Raw genomic sequence first — 18,686 nt, forward strand, 5'->3', positions numbered from 1 at the left:
GTTTTTCTCTGTCTGAAGTGAAACTGAAGTTTCATTCAACAGCCACAAGGTCGCACTGTTCGATCGACAAAGTGCAGTCGCATCCTCCTGTTGAAAAAGGAAAGGGACAAACACAAACTGATGACATAATGCTGGAAAGAATACTGTTGTCTAATTATAATTGTGTACGACTGTGTCCTGGGCTCGAGAGTAACAGTTGCCGCTTTGCCAGTGGCAACTAATTAATGGCCTTTGGTTGCCAACAGTGGCAACGAAACATGCATCCAAACGTAAAATGTACAATTTTGTATACCAGAAATTGAAGGTGGACATATTAACTTCTAAGATTCAAATGATCTTTTAGAATCAAGTATACCTTGTTCAAAACATTGTATATTTTAGTATTTTATTTATGCTGCGGACATGGGTGTTTAGAAAATCTGGGGTAAATTATACGTGATGCATAAAATATGGAAATCCAGTAGATGCTTGCCACAAAAAAAAACATTTATATGTGATGAAATGCACAACATTGAGTGGCTAAATTGTGCGACTGGCTCACAGTGGTTAGCATGCCCGTCTTTTAATCAGAGCATCGGTGGTTTAAACCTTTGCTAGTCGTTGTCTTTGCGTCCTTGAGCAAGACACTCAACTCTGAATTGCTCCCCGTTGCTGTGTCTATGGTAGAGCAAAAATGTAAGTCGCTTTGGATAAAAGCATCAACTAAATGTTGTGTAAATGCACCCTGGTGTCGATGTGAACTTGGGTTATGTCCAGCAGATGGGGCCACAGATCCTGCCACACACCTTAAGAAGTCTATCGTGTGAAGTACAGACTAAAAAGTAAATTAATAATAATTCATAATAATTTGTGTTGGGGATATTGTGGTTGTCGAAACTCAGAGAGTTCAGGTGTTCCCCGCCAAAAAAGAGAATAGCTTCAAAGTTTTTTAAGAAATGGCAGACCGTACATAATGATGCTCACACCTACCTTTATCTAGTTGAGCAACATTCTTGGAGTAGACTGGCGCACCTTAGTGCTTGGTCTGTCTGCTGGGAAATGATGCTAAGGAATGACTAATTAAAATGGCAAGTCAAGTTGACACAGAAACACAGATGTTCCTGCCTAACCTGCCAAGGAGGCGCAAACAAGTAGTGTGAACAATGACTCTGATTTTGGGGAAGAAAATCTAGAGGGAGGGGGCCTTTTTCAGTCTTGCATCCATCTCAGTCGTCGATTGGTGGACAGATTCTTACCCGATGAGTGACGCTTTAGACTGAAGGAAGACCGCCAGTGGGCATCATTCTCACTCATCGTGTGTCATGTCAGAAAACTCTCACCAGTTGACCTCTCCCCGAGTAGCCAATTACTACCTCTTGTGTACCTTATGCCAGCAACATATGGTCCACTCAGCCCCCACGCTACTGGTAGGGCATGAAGTCAGATGATAAATGACGAGAACAGGCCTCACAGACGACACTGTAGAACAGAGGGCCCACTGCTCGAGGAAAGAATGTGACAAGGGGGGTTGTGTGTGGAAGAGACGGGTCAGGCTTTGGTTGACCTTATGCAAGACCATCCTGACTTTACAGGACATGTGTAATGGATTGAGGGAAACAATTTGTATAAAACACTATAGATACACAGTATAAAGGCGTCTCTGAGCCACAGCTTTGTGCTTCAGGAGACGCAGCTACAGCCCTTCTCCCTTTGTGTGATTGTTATTGTTGTGTCTCTTGTGAGTACAACGTCTGTCCTCCTTGTCTCACTGTCTTTGGGGTAGAGAGAAAGATGTGTTGCCCGCCTGAAAAAAATGCTTGCTTTCCCAGATTCATATGCTTTATATATGTCGACACTATGTAATTTATGTTGTCATTCAATTTATTAAAGGTGTTACTTTACAATTGTTGATTGTGTCTACTTTCTGTGAACACACTTGCACTTTGCTGTGTTTATATTTACACTATATATATATATATATATATATATATATATATATATATATATATAGAGAGAGAGAGAGAGAGAGAGAGAGAGAGAGAGAGAGACTGTATAGAGCTGCACTTCATGTCCACTGTTTATTCTGTTCCATACTGTTTATACATTGTATTTATCAAGTACATTGCACTGCACTTCTGCTGTTTTCTTTTGCACTCTGGTCAGACGCTAAACTGCATTTCGTTGTACTCTGCAATGACAATAAAGTTTAATCTTCTCTGAAATTGTCTGTTTTGGAGGAATAATCCCTTCACGTTTTCCACAAAGTTTATGAAGTTGTTAACACGCAGCCCTTCACAATTAAAAAAGAACTACTAAATTGTTTTGAATTTTGGACTTTAGTATTTTCGCACTGTTGTAATAGTGTTAAAGAATTAGTTTTACCTCTTCCACCGCTGCCTTAATGATTGGTTTCCTGCGTCTGCAAATAGCAGCTTTTTCTCCACCAATCCGGGAAGGAAGAGAAGTTCTCGCGAGAATTGCCGGCCTGGGGTTACAGAGGCGATATCTCGCGCTACCTGAGTCCTCCGTGTCTCATTCCACCACGGTCAAGCCTGCCGGCGGAGTTCCTGTTCTACAGCTTCACTTTAATCATTTCATTTGTAAACTTGAAACGGACATTTATATTTATAACAAACGTCGTTTTATTTATTTAAAGTAAACGCAATCGGCCGAGATAACTTTTACAGGTAACCGTTGGTTTCAAGGTCGACAATTTTGTACAGAAAAAAAGGAAATTTCACGTAACAGCGTAGCCGGCTCGCGCTAACAAAGAAAATCCTTTTCTCTTCAGAAATAATCCCCCATTACTCTCTTTAGTTATGAGTCATGTGGTCGTCGATAATCCCCACGGTCTAGATCAGCAGGTGAGTACTTTTTTATTCTTATTAAACGGTGACTTTACTCCTTTTTTTTTGTTTCCTTTTGAAAAAAAATGTCGTTACGCGCACGCAGTTTCGACAGAAAAGAGCGAAGCTAGCGCTGCGGCGGCTAAAATGGAGGTGATGGTGTCGCTGTGGAGGAGATTGTGATGGCGGAGCTCGTCGCTGCGCGGTGCAGGCTAACCACGTTAACACGCGTGTTTCGCGGTGACTTTTCACTCATTTATCTTGGCCAACGATCGGCTCACACGCGCAAGACAAATATTGTTTCGTGGGAATGCGTATTTAAATGTAATTGAAAGTTACGAGTGTCGGTTGACGTTTTATGAAACTGCCGGTGTCCCGTGGAGTTAGCCGGCTAACGTCGGGCCTGCTCGACCTGAAACGTGGCGCAGGAAAAAAAAAAAATGTTGGCAGCGGATTTTTTTTTTTAAAGCCACCATTAATGTTTCTGAAATGTAATTCTGTCGAGTGAATAAATAATTCAAGCCACTGACCACACCGTATCAACTTAGACACGTCGTTTCAGTTTGTGCATTTAAACGTGTTATAATAAACTACTAACTTTTACTTTTGTCTTATTACAGTTTTAAGTATTTTATGCGTTGTTAGTTTCAAGGAGCAATAAAACGCTGTTTCGTTGTGGTTTGTTTAGACTGAAGTGTAAAACTTGGTAAAAAGCCAAAGATTTTAAGTTAGATGGCTGCTTAAGATATTGAAAGATTATTACCTAACAATAATCATTGTGTTGTATCTTGATTATTTGTAGTTTCGGAGTCAAAGTAACAGCTTATTTAAATTAAAATTAAATAACATTCTTATATTTGTCTTTTTTTGGTTGTAGCTTGCTGGCCTGGACTTAAACTCTCCTGACGGGCAAGGCGGAGGAACTGGCAGTAAGTAATAAAGCAGATTCTACTGTACGCCAATGTAATGCATTGATGGCATTATCTTCTATCTGCTACTTGTGTAGTGGTGACTGCAATAAAGTAGCCAATGCTAACTACTGAGTTTCTCTAATAAATGAGACATGCAGTTTTACAATATAGAATAAATATTTACCAATTGGAGAACATGACACCAAATCAACCCATACAGACAACAATCAATTGTGTCTATTCAACTCTTGCAGATCACAAGTGATTGTGTGTTTATTTTGATAGGAAAATAGTTTTTTTTTCCTCTCTTGCATTTATACCTTCAGGTTGTCTAACAGTATTAAGAATGAGTGTATTGTGTATGGCTCATGGCATGGATTTGATATTTTTATGTGTATACATAATATATTTTTTCCTCCACCTAGGACGTTACATTCCACCTCACTTAAGAAACAGAGAGGCACCTAAAAACGGTAAGTTTAATCAGACACGCTTACTGACCCACCGTCAACACGGGTCTGGTTTGTGGCATTCTTCTTGGTGTTAAAAGCCCATCAGAGCAAGGTAGAAGCAAGCACAGCTGAGAAAGTATGGGTGAGGCGGTAATAATTGATTCTCAATCAATTGATCTTGACCAGCCAAGATGAGATGTTCTGCATGCAGCATCTTTGCAGATTACTTTTACAAGTGCACAGAAAGGAGAGGAAACCATGTCAGTCAGTTTTCTGTGCATGATAGCGTATTTTGGCATGGATAAAGTAGGACAAGTGGTACTGTAAAATGGCTGGAGCCTGATACGTTCACCCCAGGCTGATCATAAGGAAGAAAATGAAGCAAATTTCAAAATTATTTCACATTTGAACCATTGTCAGTGGTAATCTTTCACAGGTTTATTGTCTCACTTGTGAGCAAGAGGAGTGCTAGCTGTTGGCTGCTCTGATGAAGGGGAATCTGGAGGGTGGGTTATTTATAATAAGGTTTTTTTGTATCTGGGATAAGGTAGTTTTGAAGTTGTTGTTTTTTTTCTTCCTGTACTTGTTGAGCCTCCTAAAGGCGTTATATCAAGACAAATACTGTGCCTGGCATAATTCGCCAGATAATTTTACATTTTGAAAAATTTTGGCATAATGGTACTGTGTCATTGCACACTTGACGTTTTTTCTCGTTTGTACTGTTTTCTCATTCCACAGCAGGAAATGCTTATTCCGCTGGTAGACAGTACGGTTATTCAGTGGCACCAGTAAATCTCTGTAAGTCCCTTCTGTCTGCTTTCGCTGAGGGCAACCTGCATTTCCAGATGCATGAAATAGCCATTTTACATACAGCAAAGCCAGTGTGAAGGAGAGTGTTTGAGCTGTACACTTTACAGTAAAGAATAATGATGGGCTCATGATTAATTGATGTGCTTCTCTACTAGGATGCTTGCATTCAAAATGAGAAATGTTATAAATAATGGGCAATTTTATGAGCGTACGCTTGCAGAGTTCACGCTTTTCCTCAACTATATACTGGGTGGAATTTATCTATTGAAGTATAAGACAACAATATTTTCCCACTGTATACCTAAGCCCATATTTCACCTGCAAATGTCCACCAAGTTTCCTCTAAGCAGTACAGGCAACCATGGCAGGCAGAGAAAGCAAAGAACCAGAAATATCTATACAGCAGGAGGGGATGACTGTAAGATTGGTAACTATTAGTGTAAAGTCAAGCCCAACACTCGCACTGCATGAGTCAGTAGTCATGGGTGAGTCTTTTTATAGCCTGCTTCCCTACCTTTGCTCAGGTTACCCAAGACTGGCCTCTCAAGAGCTTGCCTTTTACCATGCCTACAGTAAGGGTCGGCGAAACAGATGTGGTATACTTTGACCTCTACCTGCATGCCATCTACTTGTTGGCAGATTTCCATAGTGTGTGTGTGTGTGTGTGTGTATATTTAGCTGAACACTGGGGCATAATCAATGTGCCCTTGCTTTGTCATGGTCACTTGAAAAAAGCAGCAGAAATCTGGGCTTAACGCAGTGTTGAAGCTTGCAATTGAAGGTGCTTATGATGCATGAGGATGGTGCCTACAAGACTGCACTGCATCACTAGTGGCTGTCTTACTAATATTGACCCAATGTTGAAAGTAGTGCGGGCTGACGTAGCTTTAAAATAATATCCACATTTAGGCTATTCCACAATATTTCTTTTCATATTTTGTTTAAAACTGTTACAACATGACAAATTATGTGCACAATTGAAGTTACATTTTCCCATGAAATGCAGTTTCCAACTGGTAGTTTAGTTGGTCATGCATCTATTTAGGCTCTTATCACAATGTACAAGTACCATGAAACGTCGACGTCCTTACCTCATTGCAGATTTTAACCCGTTTTGATGCTTTACTTATTTTGTTCTTTCCACATGAATGCTTCCGCCCAGAATCATAAACACCACTCTATGTGCGTGCTCACATGCCGCACACTCAACCAAAAGAGTGCAAGCTGCAATAAATCACATTAATTAGTTATACTGTGCAACCATTCATACCCTTTAACCTCTGTTAATTCCAGTCAGGAAATTAAGTAAGGGATTTTAGTTTGCTGCAAAACCTGGCTTTACTTTGCTGCATTGACAACTCAAATCCACTGATTATTAAGCTTAAGTTTCCCAGTTCCTAAGTTGCCCACGGTACACTATTGAAATCACAAAGTGTAATGACTAAACACTGTGCAGAGTCTGAGTACACAAAGGATTTTGTTCTAACAACCAAATACCTCGGGTGATTTCTTTTGATTTGTCACTACTTTCTAGTGGAAAATTATCATGACCATTAAAATCTACTCATGCACTTGATAGCGTAATAGAGGCGAGCATCCAGTCACTTCTCTGTGTCAAATTATTGAATCTTGTAGTGCGTGTGAAAGGGATGTTATTACCTGCAAAATTGTAAAGTGATTATTCGGTGTTGTCCCTGACCCTTTTTTATACAAACATAATTAGAGATTCACGGCTAAAAAGCCGATGTCCTGGTTACATATTTTACTCAATATTGCCGGGTAACGATCGTCGGTAAAGCTTTGTTTTTCACTGTGTTGGTCAACGTTTAACTCTGTGTATAATCCCTAGTTCACATGTGCGCTGAACTGTAAACGGGGATCCGTACGAATCGATAGCAGCCTGTTACACAACTATTAATGTAACAACTGACTTGCACTGCGCATTTAATGTGCCTGTGTGATAATGCACCAGAAATGTTCTCTTGGGCTAACAGATTGCGGAGTTGTACGCCCAAGTATAGATCTTATGTAAAGGTGTAAAAGTAATCTCACAACATGCAGTCTTTGAAGTTGAGCAGGCTTGGGTTGCTGCGCCAGCGTCTCCCGAATATGCGGTTAATTTGCTGTCTGGGGCATGTCGACACTCACCTGGAGATCTGAGACTGTTCTCGGGAACATATTCTTTTTCCAAACAGTGTTGGATTCACCAAACAACTCGTAGCTCATGCATGTGCTGCAGAGGAAATGCACGCAGTCTAGGTGATTAGTTGAAAACGCTGTTTGGCCTTTGAAATCCGTTTTGGAGTTTCACGTTTTCCTGTTCCAGAATGAGGCAATTACCATTTTGCATTGCCACATTTCTTTGATTTCCTCATCTGATTGTTCGTCACGATTTGCACAACGCATCAGGGGAAGCTACTTGAAAGCTACACATGATGTGGTCAATCCAACATTGCTTGGAGAAGGAGAAGGTGGCTCTACTACCGCTTTCCTATGTTTGGTAGCTAAGTTGCACTGATACGGGCCACCGCAACATTTTTACGAGAGCTTCGCGATAAAGTTGTAATTTACGCAAAGTACTCAGCGTTGTCTCGTTTTTGTCCGGTTTTTGATTGGTTGATGAACTGTGATATCACCTCCGAACGTTTGGCTTTTGAGCTTCAGCTTAACATTAGCGCTCAGTCGTGGGAAAAGGTCTAAATGCCACATCTGAAATTGTATTTATCGCTTTCTTGCCTATTGTGATTGCAATGCAGCTCTGAGAGGCCCCAAATTCTCCCCAAACTGACACAAATCCATTACTTTACCATCCATGTAGTACTTTTTTTTGGTTTGGATTTAAAAAAATATATATGCATGATTAATTTAGATATTCAGACCAGTACAGGAGACCAAAACTGTGGACATGCTCAACCTTTTGAAGCTAGGGGGCAGATCTACATCGCATAGTTTGGCGTGTGCCTGTGTGAAGCATTAGGAAGCTTTCGCTTTGTAATTACTTGAAGGACGCCCTATGACTGAAGCATTTACCTGTTGGCCCACAGGTATGAGTTAAGATCCTCACCAGACTAGCGATTATGTCATAGCCTCAGCTACTTGGCAAGCTGTACTGTGACAGTGCTAACCAATTTTCACCCAAATCCTTTTTGCTTAAATCTTTTGTGCTGTACAGGTGTAGAACTTGCTTTGCATTTTTTGCCCGATAATCTTTTACATAATGGACAACATGACAAATGTTGCATTTTCTTTTTTATCCTGATAGTTTTGTAAACTCACAGTCCAGGTTCAAGTCTACTATGGATTTGCTTGCATCCCACCTTAGGCTAAAGGTGTAGGTCAGTCTTCGGAAAAGAGGGACTTATGGCTAAAAGACACTTGAGTAGTGCTTAATGAGTATTTGCTTTATGACACAAATGTGCAGCATCTTGCTCTTCCTCCCAAGCCTCTCAATTTTGTTTGTCTTTCCACAAAGATACGCCTGGATGGGACGGCGGCCGCAGCAATGGATTTGTGAATGGTTACCACGACAATCGCTCAAATGGGGGCTATGGAGGGCGGGGAGCCCCTCGCAATGATAGAGGTGGGCGTGGTGTCTACCGTGGTAACAGGGGTGGAGGCCCGTTTAATCAACCATTGCAAGATGCAGGTGGGAAAACCCTGTCGTGCCTTAAAATGTCAAACTATAGCTCTGGATTTTTAGAGTGACAGTAGTTTGAGATGGAGGCTTCGCCTTCCCCCACCCTTGTTACGTAGGTAGCCGATGTCTACATAATGGACTGCAGTTAGTTTTTTTTTTATATTAGCTGTGCACTTAGGGGAATGATCTTTGCGCCGCTTTTGGTAAGGAAGCAGCGTCATCTGATGACCACAGATTTGCAAAAAGCGCACGTCGCTGACTGGCTCAGTTCATTGCAGGATTCGGTGGTGATGGTGGCGGTGGAAACTGGGCTGGAGCTCCTCGGGACGCTGCCTACAACAGCTTCGGCGGACGTACTGATCAGCGGTCAAAGTCTACCTTCTTCAATGACCGTGGGTCAGGAGGCGGGGGAAGAGGAAGGTGGGTCAAACAACAAATTACAATGTCTTGATGTTTTATAATCAGAATTTTTATAGAAAAGCATTCATTAAATGATGGTATACTTTAATTTCTGACAGTATTTCCATTCTTTCTTTGTACTAGTATTAGTTTCCTCTTTTTTTTAAAGCAGCCCCTGTGTAATACGTTTTTTAAATAAGTTATGATGTAAAACTTCCCTCCAGCCAGTTATAGTGTGTGTATATAGTTTTATTAAATTAAAACATGGAAGGGTTTCTTTTGGCTGCACACATTAACTAACACACTGGGGTCCTGTGTACAGATATGAGCGCGGCGGCTCTTCAGGCGGAGGAAGTAACCGGTGGGGAGACGACTCCAGTAACGACGACTGGTCCAAGCCCACTGCGGCCAACGAGCGCCAGGAAGCGTAAGATGGCTCTTCCTCACAGTTGACAAAACACCAATCTTGTGTTGTGGTTTGTTTGATCTCAACTTTTTTTGCCAACCTTATTTTCCAGAGAGCTTTTTGCCGCAAGCAACACTGGCATAAACTTCGAGAAATATGATGATATTCCCGTGGAGGCCACTGGTAGCAACTGTCCGCCCCACATTGACAGCGTAAGTGTATATTCAGAAGCGCTCGCATATTCAAAATTGTCATTAAAATGGCCATCCTTAATGTATAAATGGGTTTTACTAGAAAAGCTTGTGTCGTTTTTATTGACTGTCTGATTTATTCTGTAGTTCCACGATGTGGACATGGGGGAGATCATCATGGGGAACATCAACCTGACTCGCTACACCTGTCCGACCCCGGTCCAGAAGCACGCTATCCCCATCATCAAGTCCAAGAGAGACCTGATGGCTTGCGCCCAGACTGGTGAGTGTTACTACATATTCTCAGTAGATGCATTTGACAGCTTTAACTAGATCAACCAGCCTTTTTGTTCTAATTACAACGTTAAAGGTTGATGTATCATTTACGTCTTTTGGCTCCATGGTTTTATATTTTGTTTGAGGTTGTCTAAATAATGTAATCATGTGTGTTCTAGGGTCCGGTAAGACCGCCGCTTTCTTGCTGCCTGTGCTGAGTCAAATTTACATGGAAGGGCCAGGAGACGCTCTTGCTGCCGCCAAGAACAATGGACAGGTATTTTGGAAAGAAAACACACAATAGTTGAACTGATCCCGCTTTTGCCATTTGATTGTGTCTAATGCACATCACTTCTTTCATACTCAGGATAGTGGAAGGTATGGCCGCCGCAAGCAGTACCCGATCGCCCTCGTTCTGGCGCCCACCAGAGAGCTGGCCCTGCAGATCTACGATGAGGCCAGAAAGGTGAGGGACTCGATCCGACACCACATGGAACATAAAACGTTTTGCCTGAACATTGACACCTTTTTAAATTGCATCTTAAAACTTATATTTTCCCCCATTCTCCCTACATTTTAGTTTGCCTATCGCTCACGTGTGCGTCCCTGCGTGGTGTATGGAGGTGCCGATATCGGCCAGCAGATCAGAGAGCTGGAAAGAGGCTGTCACCTGCTGGTGGCCACACCTGGACGTCTGGTCGACATGATGGAAAGGGGCAAGATCGGTCTGGATTATTGCAAGTCAGTAGAACACCGAGATCCCGATTGTTTTTGTTGTTGTCGAAACAGCGGATTTTCATATTTATTTTAGTTTTTTGTAATTAAATTTGAAATGCGTCTCTGCAGCTTCTTGATCCTGGATGAGGCTGACCGCATGTTGGACATGGGTTTCGAGCCACAGATCAGACGCATTGTGGAGCAGGATACAATGCCGCCTAAAGGCATCCGCCAGACCATGATGTTCAGCGCCACCTTCCCCAAGGAGATTCAGGTCTGTCGGACGGTCAACGAGTACAACGAAGCTTGCTAAATGCGTGGATTATCTGCATACTTATGTTTGATTTCATTTGCGTAGATCCTCGCTCGTGACTTCCTGGAGGACTACATTTTCCTGGCAGTGGGCCGCGTTGGTTCCACTTCAGAAAACATCACCCAGAAGGTGGTTTGGGTGGAAGATTGTGACAAGAGGTCCTTCCTTCTTGATCTGCTCAATGCCACAGGTGAAAAATGCAGACGTTATTATGACGCGGTTTGGGGTTTGCCGCTCACGAACGTCACATAGGGCTCTAATCCGTTATGCATTTCTTAGTCTCCCTCATATCAAGCTAATATTGACTTTTCTACACTTCTGCTAAGAAATGTTGTTCATTATAGCAAGACCCTGCAGTGAAATATAAAATATAATTACGTTAACGGGTGAGCAGTCGCTGAAATAAAATGCTGTGTGTAGTGCGTTAGCTTCTCCACGTGGATCTTACATTGTTTTTAATCTGTGTATTGAGAAGCCTTACGTTTACCGGCTGATTTATTTAATTTATTTTGTAGTTATTCCCAATGATGGTCCAGAAAATGCGCCAGATGCCCCAGAGAAACCTGGTTAGTGTGAACCTATCATAATTTCACTCTGACCCACAAACCATAGACATCACATCCCCAACTTCATCCCGTCCCTCTGCTCCCCGGCTTTTCCCCAGTTTCCGACAAGAGCTTGTAGGACGAACGCTAGAATTCACGTTGCACTTTTTAGATTCTACTATTGAATCAAATTCTGCAATGTCACTCAGTCTCGCCCACCGAAAAGGAAGGAACGAAGAGTTAGTGTGTCATCAACACCGGCGCTAAGGTCAGCTGGCTCAACACCGCGGTGGCTGGTTGCCACGAGTCAGATGGCTGTGACAGATTTTAACGGCTTCTCGAGGTCTGGTTTAGACCACTTCACCGCCACGAGGGGGAAAGTTCCACTCCATGTTGGTATTGCGTAGAAGCGTGTCGTAAACTTGACTCAACCGCGAAAGAATCGGTTACCATAGGTTTCTATTGGCTTGGGGCATCCCAAGTTTGTAAAATTATCCAATTGTAAGATATCAGGTAACAATCCTAAGAATTGGGACATGCCTAATTTAAAAGGAAGTGTTTCAGTTGTCTGAATTGTGCAGAAAACCTAAAGCCACGGTTCAGAATTCATGGTCATCCGGAAATGCATATTTTTATGCAATCCTATGTCACTTGGTTTTCTCGTTTTCATCTAATTCATCCCGCTCCCTGCCCCTTGTTTCCGGCCACGCAGTCAAAGAGGCGTTGACTCTGGTGTTTGTGGAGACCAAGAAAGGAGCCGATGCCCTGGAGGACTTCCTCTACCACGAGGGATACGCCTGCACCAGCATCCACGGAGATCGATCCCAGAGAGACCGAGAGGAAGCTCTGCATCAGTTCCGGTCTGGACGCTGCCCCATCCTGGTGGCTACAGCTGTAAGTGATCGTATGGTTTTTCCTAACTGGGGAGACGCAGCCCCATCTCGAAAGGGTTAAGAGTGGTTGCAATTTAATGAAACAAGCCCTCGCTAGAGCAACGTTTTTGCTTTAAAATCAGATTTGTGTGGTTTCTCTCTTTTCTTTTAATCTATTTTTATCTTTCACGTGAGCTACTGTTGTGAAATGTAACATGCTTGTTTCTGGGCTCATTTGAAGAGGCCTTGAAATGCTCAATTTATTTGAGTGCAAATATATAACTAGTATATCTAGCACAACTAGTAATGAGCCAGATCCAGGATGGCAAACTCACAGAAATCAACCTCAAAGGTTAACAGAATCTTTAATTGACTGTATTTATTTATGTTTTTAATCAAAAAAGAGGGACACTGAAACTCGACTAAAAGTGGTTTGATTTTATTTATATAAAAAAAATTCTAACTTTTGATTTCTTCTTTTCCCAGGTGGCCGCCAGAGGTCTGGACATCAGCAATGTGAAGCACGTCATTAACTTTGATTTGCCCAGTGACATTGAGGAATACGTTCACCGTATTGGCCGTACGGGACGTGTGGGCAACCTTGGTAGGGACCTTTTTTATTTATGCATCTTAAGACCGATTTTTGTATGCGTCATGTACGTTTATATTTTAATATCTCTCTAATCCTTCACTGTGTTTCGCAGGTCTGGCCACGTCGTTCTTTAACGACAAAAACAGCAACATAACCAAAGATTTGCTGGACATTTTGGTGGAGGCCAAGCAGGAGGTTCCCTCCTGGCTTGAGAGCCTGGCCTACGAGCACCAGCACAAGAGCACCACCCGCGGGCGCTCCAAGAGGTAATGGTCTCGAGCAGGAACGACTGCATTTTTAGAACACGTCTTCAGTCAGGTGTCTGTGTGTCAGTCGTGTTCGTCACGTCACAAACTGTCCTTTTGGACCTCGTTAAGTTCATCTTTTGTCGTAAAACATTTTAACCACACAGCCTTAATCACTTCTGACATTCAAGAGGTACCTTTTTTTAAACAATCTGTACTATAATATCTTGTAATTGTTTTCGTAGCTTGAGCATGCATTTTTAGAACAGATCGTCTGTCAGGTGTTTGTGTTAGTCACGTCACAAACTTTCCTTTTGGACCTCGTTAAGTTGAACTTGTATCGTTAAAAAAAGAAAAATTGTGCTTTTTTGTTTAGAAAATAGGTGATTGATCACCTGATATTTAAGAAGTACCTTCAGACAATCTGTACTATAATATCTAACAAACGTACATTCTTGTCAAGGTTCAGACGCTAGAACATGCATTTTTAAAACGGGTTTCTGTCAGGTTGGTTATGTAAGTCAGGTGTTAGACATGTCGGCCATGTGTTACTCAGGTGTTAGTCAGGCATTCTTCATGTTAGTTGTGTAGCAAACTGTCATTTTGTACCTCCTGGTGTCGTAAAACATTTTAACTCTTTGTGCGGCTTTGCATTTATTTATTTTTTTGTGTGGAAAATATCCATTTAAAAAAAAAAAAAAAAAATACTTGGCATCAATCACTTCTGATATTTAAGAATTACCGTCACACAATCTGTACTACGATGTCTAACAAACGTCCGTTCTTGTGAAGGTTCTCTGGTGGTTTCGGAGCTAGAGACTACCGTCAGACGCCTGGTGGCGCCCCTGGAAACTTCAGTAGCAGCCGGGGTAGTGGACGCAGCACTGGAGGCCATGGAGGAGGAAATCGTGGCTTTGGTGGCGGCGGCGGTAAGAAACGCTCTTTCCCCATTTTTTTTTTTTATCCGTTTCACTTTGTCCTGAACCTTACACTGGTCACACTTCTATGTAGAACCATGCCGCTCCTCATAGCCCGACTTTGTCCTCCACAGGTGGCTTTGGCGGGAACTTCTACAACAATGACGGCTATGGAGGAAATTATAGCAACTCTGGTAGTGTGGATTGGTGGGGCAACTAGTCGCCGTAGGATCAGGTTGCAATGCCAACCCAAGGGAAACCACATGTTAACTTAAGCCAGACCATAACAACCCTCCCTGTGTAGCTTCACTGACACACAGTACATTACCAACCCTGGTTCTCTGCCATTATGCTTCTCTCAAAAGGAAGTGCAGCACGAGGCAAAAGGAAAGTCACCAGCACGTGCAATGCACCGGAGAACGCAGAGATTCGCACACCTCAGAGTGAGCATGGATGCTGACATGCATTGTCCGATAGCAACTTCGGGCTTTCATTGTTAAAAGTATTTTTGTTCCTTTTTTGTGGAAGAAAAAAAACCTAAAAACTATATAAAAAAAAAATAATAACCTGAGGATCATTTGTATGTTAATGTACTGTGCCTTTGGAATTTAGACAGGAAAAAAAAATCTATGTTTTCATTTCACCAGATGAACATGGCCAAGAGCTCTAAATTTGATTTTACTATTGTTTGGTGAAAAAAATAATATTAGAAAGGTATATTAAAAAAAAGAATAATAAGCTTGGACTTAATCAAACCTTGGCAAACTACTGGGGTATTGTGGCGCTGAGTCATGATTCCATTTGAACTTCAAATTTATTGCAGGAACATCATGTAGCCTTTTTTCTATAGTCAAACAGCTAATGGAGCCATTACTATGTCTAACACAAACTGGGCCGCTCTGTGAGGCAACCGTATTTTAATCCTAAGGGACAAAGTTACATTTCTTTTTTTTTTCTTTTCTTTTTTGCTCACTCTATCCTGGACAGGCTCCTTTTTATGGATATGATAGTCTTTGAAATAGCCATTCCTATTATAATCTTAAGAAACACATAAGTCATTAAGCTCGGTGCCAACGATCGCTGAGGTTTAAAAAACGAGAATAATCACTGCTGGAACTTGTTACTCCACACTTTTAAATTGACTTGACAGTGTTACGGCAGCTAGCGCGCCACCAAGTGCTAGCTGCGTTAAGTGGGCGGTGTTTTTTGTTTATTTTTACTTGAGACATTTTTGGGTGCAGGTGTGTGCAAGGTCGAAAAACTGAAGTCAGTTTTTTTGATTTTTGGAATTGTTTCTCTACAAATATGTATCAAAACAAAAAATGCCTGCCAATCTTGAAAGCGAAGTTCAAAATGGCCGCATAAAAGGACCACAGCATCGGGAGGGCATAGCGTGGTGTTAGTGTTTACTGAATCGACCGGCATCCACGAGGCCCAGATGGTATTCTACGCTTGCAAGTGTTTTGTTTTTTGGTCAAGGAGGAAAGACACGTGAACTGAGTCGCAGGCTTAACTTAATTACAAACGTTTTCTCTTTTCAAGCTGCGTTGGAGGCATTGGTTCATCTTAAAGAGACAGGCATTTGAAGTGATCACTGAGGTTTATCAATTACAAACAGCGAGAGAGAGGGGCGAGGGAAATGGCGGCGGCGGTTTAGAGCAGCACTTCGACCACTTAGGGGAGGGAACGGGGACTAGGCGCGGCTTTTTCAGTGCACCGCTATCGCCGAGGCTTTGGGTTTCCCCATCGCCGCGTAGTACAACTGTGGAAGGGGGAGGGAAGGGAGGGGATAAAGACTGGAGGGAGGGAAGGGGAGCGAGGGGACGCCTTCCTAACGGGACATTTAAGCACCGTCGTGGGTCCTCTGGGAGTTTATCTGCTCGGACGTGTATACGAAAAAATCTGTGGCTTTCGCCAAGCCGGAGCGGGCTTTTCCTCTCAAAGAGGAGCAGCCATCGAGAGGAGGAGAGATGGGGCATTTCACCTCAAAATGCTCCCAATTTTCTCATCAGGGTGTGTTGTGCCTTTTGAAACCTTTATTTTTTATTTTAAGAAAAAAACTATAAGCGGATGCACTGACAGTGTTGAGAACTTGAGATTGAATGGTGCTACTTGATTTAAGTGTGTAGGCCCTTGTTCGTCGTGCCCATCAAGTTTTACAAAAAGAAGTTCTTTTATTGCACATCTAGAGTTTTATATAGATGTCTTGGATATGTGTCCTTAAGCTTCCAAATATTGTGTGTGAGGAGATTGTGAAAAAAATAAAACGCAGCTTGTTTACAAAGGGGACAGGTTCTAAACGTTTAAACCAGGATTTATTTGGGACCAGGGGATTTAGCAGTTGGGGGAATTTAGCCATTTGCACAGATTTCTAGATTCTACTTTTGCTGCTAGTTTTGTGTAATTTATTAAGCATTTTTGACAAATATTTATTTTTGTAAGCCTCAAAGTGATTCTTTGAAAGTTTCAGTAACTTGACCAAAAGACAGTACAAAAAACACTGGCACTTGAATGTTGAATGTCACCTGTTTGCGTGAAATTTATATATTTCGGGGTAGTGTGAGCTTTTTAATGTTTAAGATACATTGGACTCAGTAAATAATATCCACAGCTGTTTCAGGGCCTCCTCGTGGCCAGTCAATCTCTATTAGATTCTATTAATTGGTCATCAAAATTTGAAATGGAATTGAACAAACATGCCAAGGTTTGGAATATAGCTGTCAAAATAGCAACAACAAACAAAACATAAAAGAAGAAGATCTTAAGCATATCAGTGCTTGAAGTGTTCAGATTCTCCAATTGTGTGCATTATTGATTCTTTACTCCAATTTGACCTGATGATTATTTTTCTCCAGTGAATGTCTGGCACATGGCAATCCTTAAAGAAACAAACATGTGGTTTATTCTCATTGTTGTATTTGCATAATATGAAAACCCTCCGGGGGCGGGGCTTCTCTTTGGATGTGACGCACGTCTGCAGAATATATATTTTCTTTTTATTATTTTAATTTTTTCTTCCAAGGCAGCTCTTGGAAAAATGTTTTGCTTGAACGAACAGGAGGTTCTGCGCAGGTTGTTGCAGGCAGAACCCGAGACGTGCTGCACATTCTCCAGGAGAACCCCTCTCCCCGGAGCTCTTTAGGCGTAGACTTTGCTTTCTGTATTAGCTTATAGGCTACTGCACCGCATGGGAAATACTCAGCTGTGCAATTGTATGATTTTACCAAAATAAAAAATATGTTTGAATGCAAAAAAAAAAAAAATATCTGGAAAAAAAATCCAGCATGTTCCATGAAGACTTGTTTACTGTAGTTGTGCAGAGAAGACCTGTAGCAGCGGCCCGGTTCCTCGAGGGGACGCCGGGTGGACGGGCGGCAACATTCAATTTGGTATCTATCTGGATGGGCTTCATTTCTTTTGAAAAAACAAAAATATAAAGATTTCATTTGTAAATTTACCTGTGTGGCTCGTGTTCTTTCCCCCAAAACCCGCGTGGTGGTTTGGAAGTCAACGACTACTAAACGCAACCAAACTTATTACTGTTATTGACACGTTTTCCCATTAATCTTTCATTCCAATTTTTAAACTTTCTAATGTGTTTTAGGAAGTGTCAGTTTGCTGTGAGAAAGAAAGTCGATATTTTACAAATGAAACTACACTAAATTGGTAAAAATTAAATGTTGGTCATTTTTCTTTTGGCCTCTAGTCATTTTTGTGTTTCTTTGTCTCTTTCTGATATCTCAATCATTACAATAAGTAAAGCCACAATTGAATCTACAAAACTGACTGAAAAGCTATAGGTAGAAGCATAATGCCATATATTCTCATCCTAAATACTTATCAATTAAATCAGATTTAAATAAATTGTCAGTCCTGTGAGTCTGAGGTTCAACAGTCAGCAAGCGCATATTAATGCTCAGTATTATGGAACGAGTGTTCATATGTGAATATATACTATATATATATAAATATAGTATAGAATATATACTATATATATAAATATAGTATAGAATATATATATATATATATATATATATATATATATATATATATATATATATTATAAATATGACATGAGGGGTAAAAGTTCCCCCCCAAAGAAAGTGAAAGCTGACCTGCATTTGATGCCTCTACAGATGGCGGGAGCTTTTTTTAGGCCGAAAAGTGAAAAGGCTGATTGCACATCCTGCATGAACCCCGCCCCAACACACACACACACACACACACACACATACACACACATACACACTCACACACTCTCTCTCTCGCTCTTGCTCGTTCTCTTTTGGGAGGTTTGTCCATGTTACTCTTGAAAGGTCACATCGTCTCTAAAGTGCTGCGGAGGTTTTCATAAGCCTGTTGTGTAACATCTGTGTTATTTTGTGTGTGTTGAAAATACCGCTTTCGGGACATTTGAAGTCTCTTTGGAGGAAGACGCTGCAGAAGGCGTCATAATCACATCCAACAAACCGCATCGATCGCCTCAATAGATCACACATGCCCGCTGCCGGTACCATAATCCCCCCTAATCCATTTGCACATCTGCATTTCTGCAAGTTTTACATCCAACTTCATGCA

At 41.6% G+C, this 18,686-nt stretch overlaps 1 protein-coding gene across 6 annotated transcripts; it reads left to right on the forward strand.

Moving 5' to 3' along the window:
* The first annotated feature begins 2,484 nt into the window (after nucleotides 1-2,484).
* Nucleotides 2,485-17,565, forward strand: ddx3xa (DEAD-box helicase 3 X-linked a). Of its 6 annotated transcripts, none has more exons than XM_068572308.1 (22): nucleotides 2,485-2,666; nucleotides 2,771-2,843; nucleotides 3,703-3,754; nucleotides 4,162-4,209; nucleotides 4,927-4,986; nucleotides 8,471-8,578; nucleotides 8,914-9,055; nucleotides 9,357-9,461; nucleotides 9,553-9,652; nucleotides 9,779-9,914; nucleotides 10,087-10,184; nucleotides 10,275-10,373; nucleotides 10,488-10,648; nucleotides 10,754-10,898; nucleotides 10,983-11,127; nucleotides 11,453-11,503; nucleotides 12,195-12,376; nucleotides 12,841-12,958; nucleotides 13,059-13,212; nucleotides 13,984-14,120; nucleotides 14,243-14,302; nucleotides 14,474-17,565. In XM_068572308.1, the coding sequence occupies exons 2-22, from the start codon at nucleotides 2,799-2,801 to the stop codon at nucleotides 14,566-14,568; spliced, it is 2,241 nt and encodes a 746-aa protein (XP_068428409.1). In that variant the 5' UTR covers nucleotides 2,485-2,666; nucleotides 2,771-2,798; the 3' UTR covers nucleotides 14,569-17,565. The 6 variants fall into 6 exon arrangements, with proteins under 6 accessions (XP_068428409.1, XP_068428412.1, XP_068428410.1 ...); XM_068572311.1 differs by having other exon boundaries at nucleotides 2,486-2,666; nucleotides 14,243-14,343; XM_068572309.1 differs by lacking the exon at nucleotides 11,453-11,503 and having other exon boundaries at nucleotides 2,486-2,666.
* Nucleotides 17,566-18,686: the final 1,121 nt, after the last annotated feature.

The sequence above is a fragment of the Clinocottus analis genome, unplaced genomic scaffold (genome assembly GCF_023055335.1).
Source record: "Clinocottus analis isolate CAN_PGR_092001 unplaced genomic scaffold, fCliAna1.0.p SCAF_12, whole genome shotgun sequence".
Taxonomy (NCBI): Eukaryota; Metazoa; Chordata; class Actinopteri; order Perciformes; family Cottidae; genus Clinocottus; species Clinocottus analis.

What these genes read in the sequence shown, in the direction of transcription:
- ddx3xa (XM_068572308.1), top strand. Translation starts at nt 2,799, where the DNA reads ATGAGTCATGTGGTCGTCGATAATCCCCACGGTCTAGATCAGCAG. An exon ending in GATGGCTTGCGCCCAGACTG is followed by an intron (nt 9,915 to 10,086) that starts GTGAGTGTTACT and finishes TGTGTGTTCTAG; the next exon opens with GGTCCGGTAAGACCGCCGCT. An exon ending in CCATCCTGGTGGCTACAGCT is followed by an intron (nt 12,377 to 12,840) that starts GTAAGTGATCGT and finishes TTCTTTTCCCAG; the next exon opens with GTGGCCGCCAGAGGTCTGGA.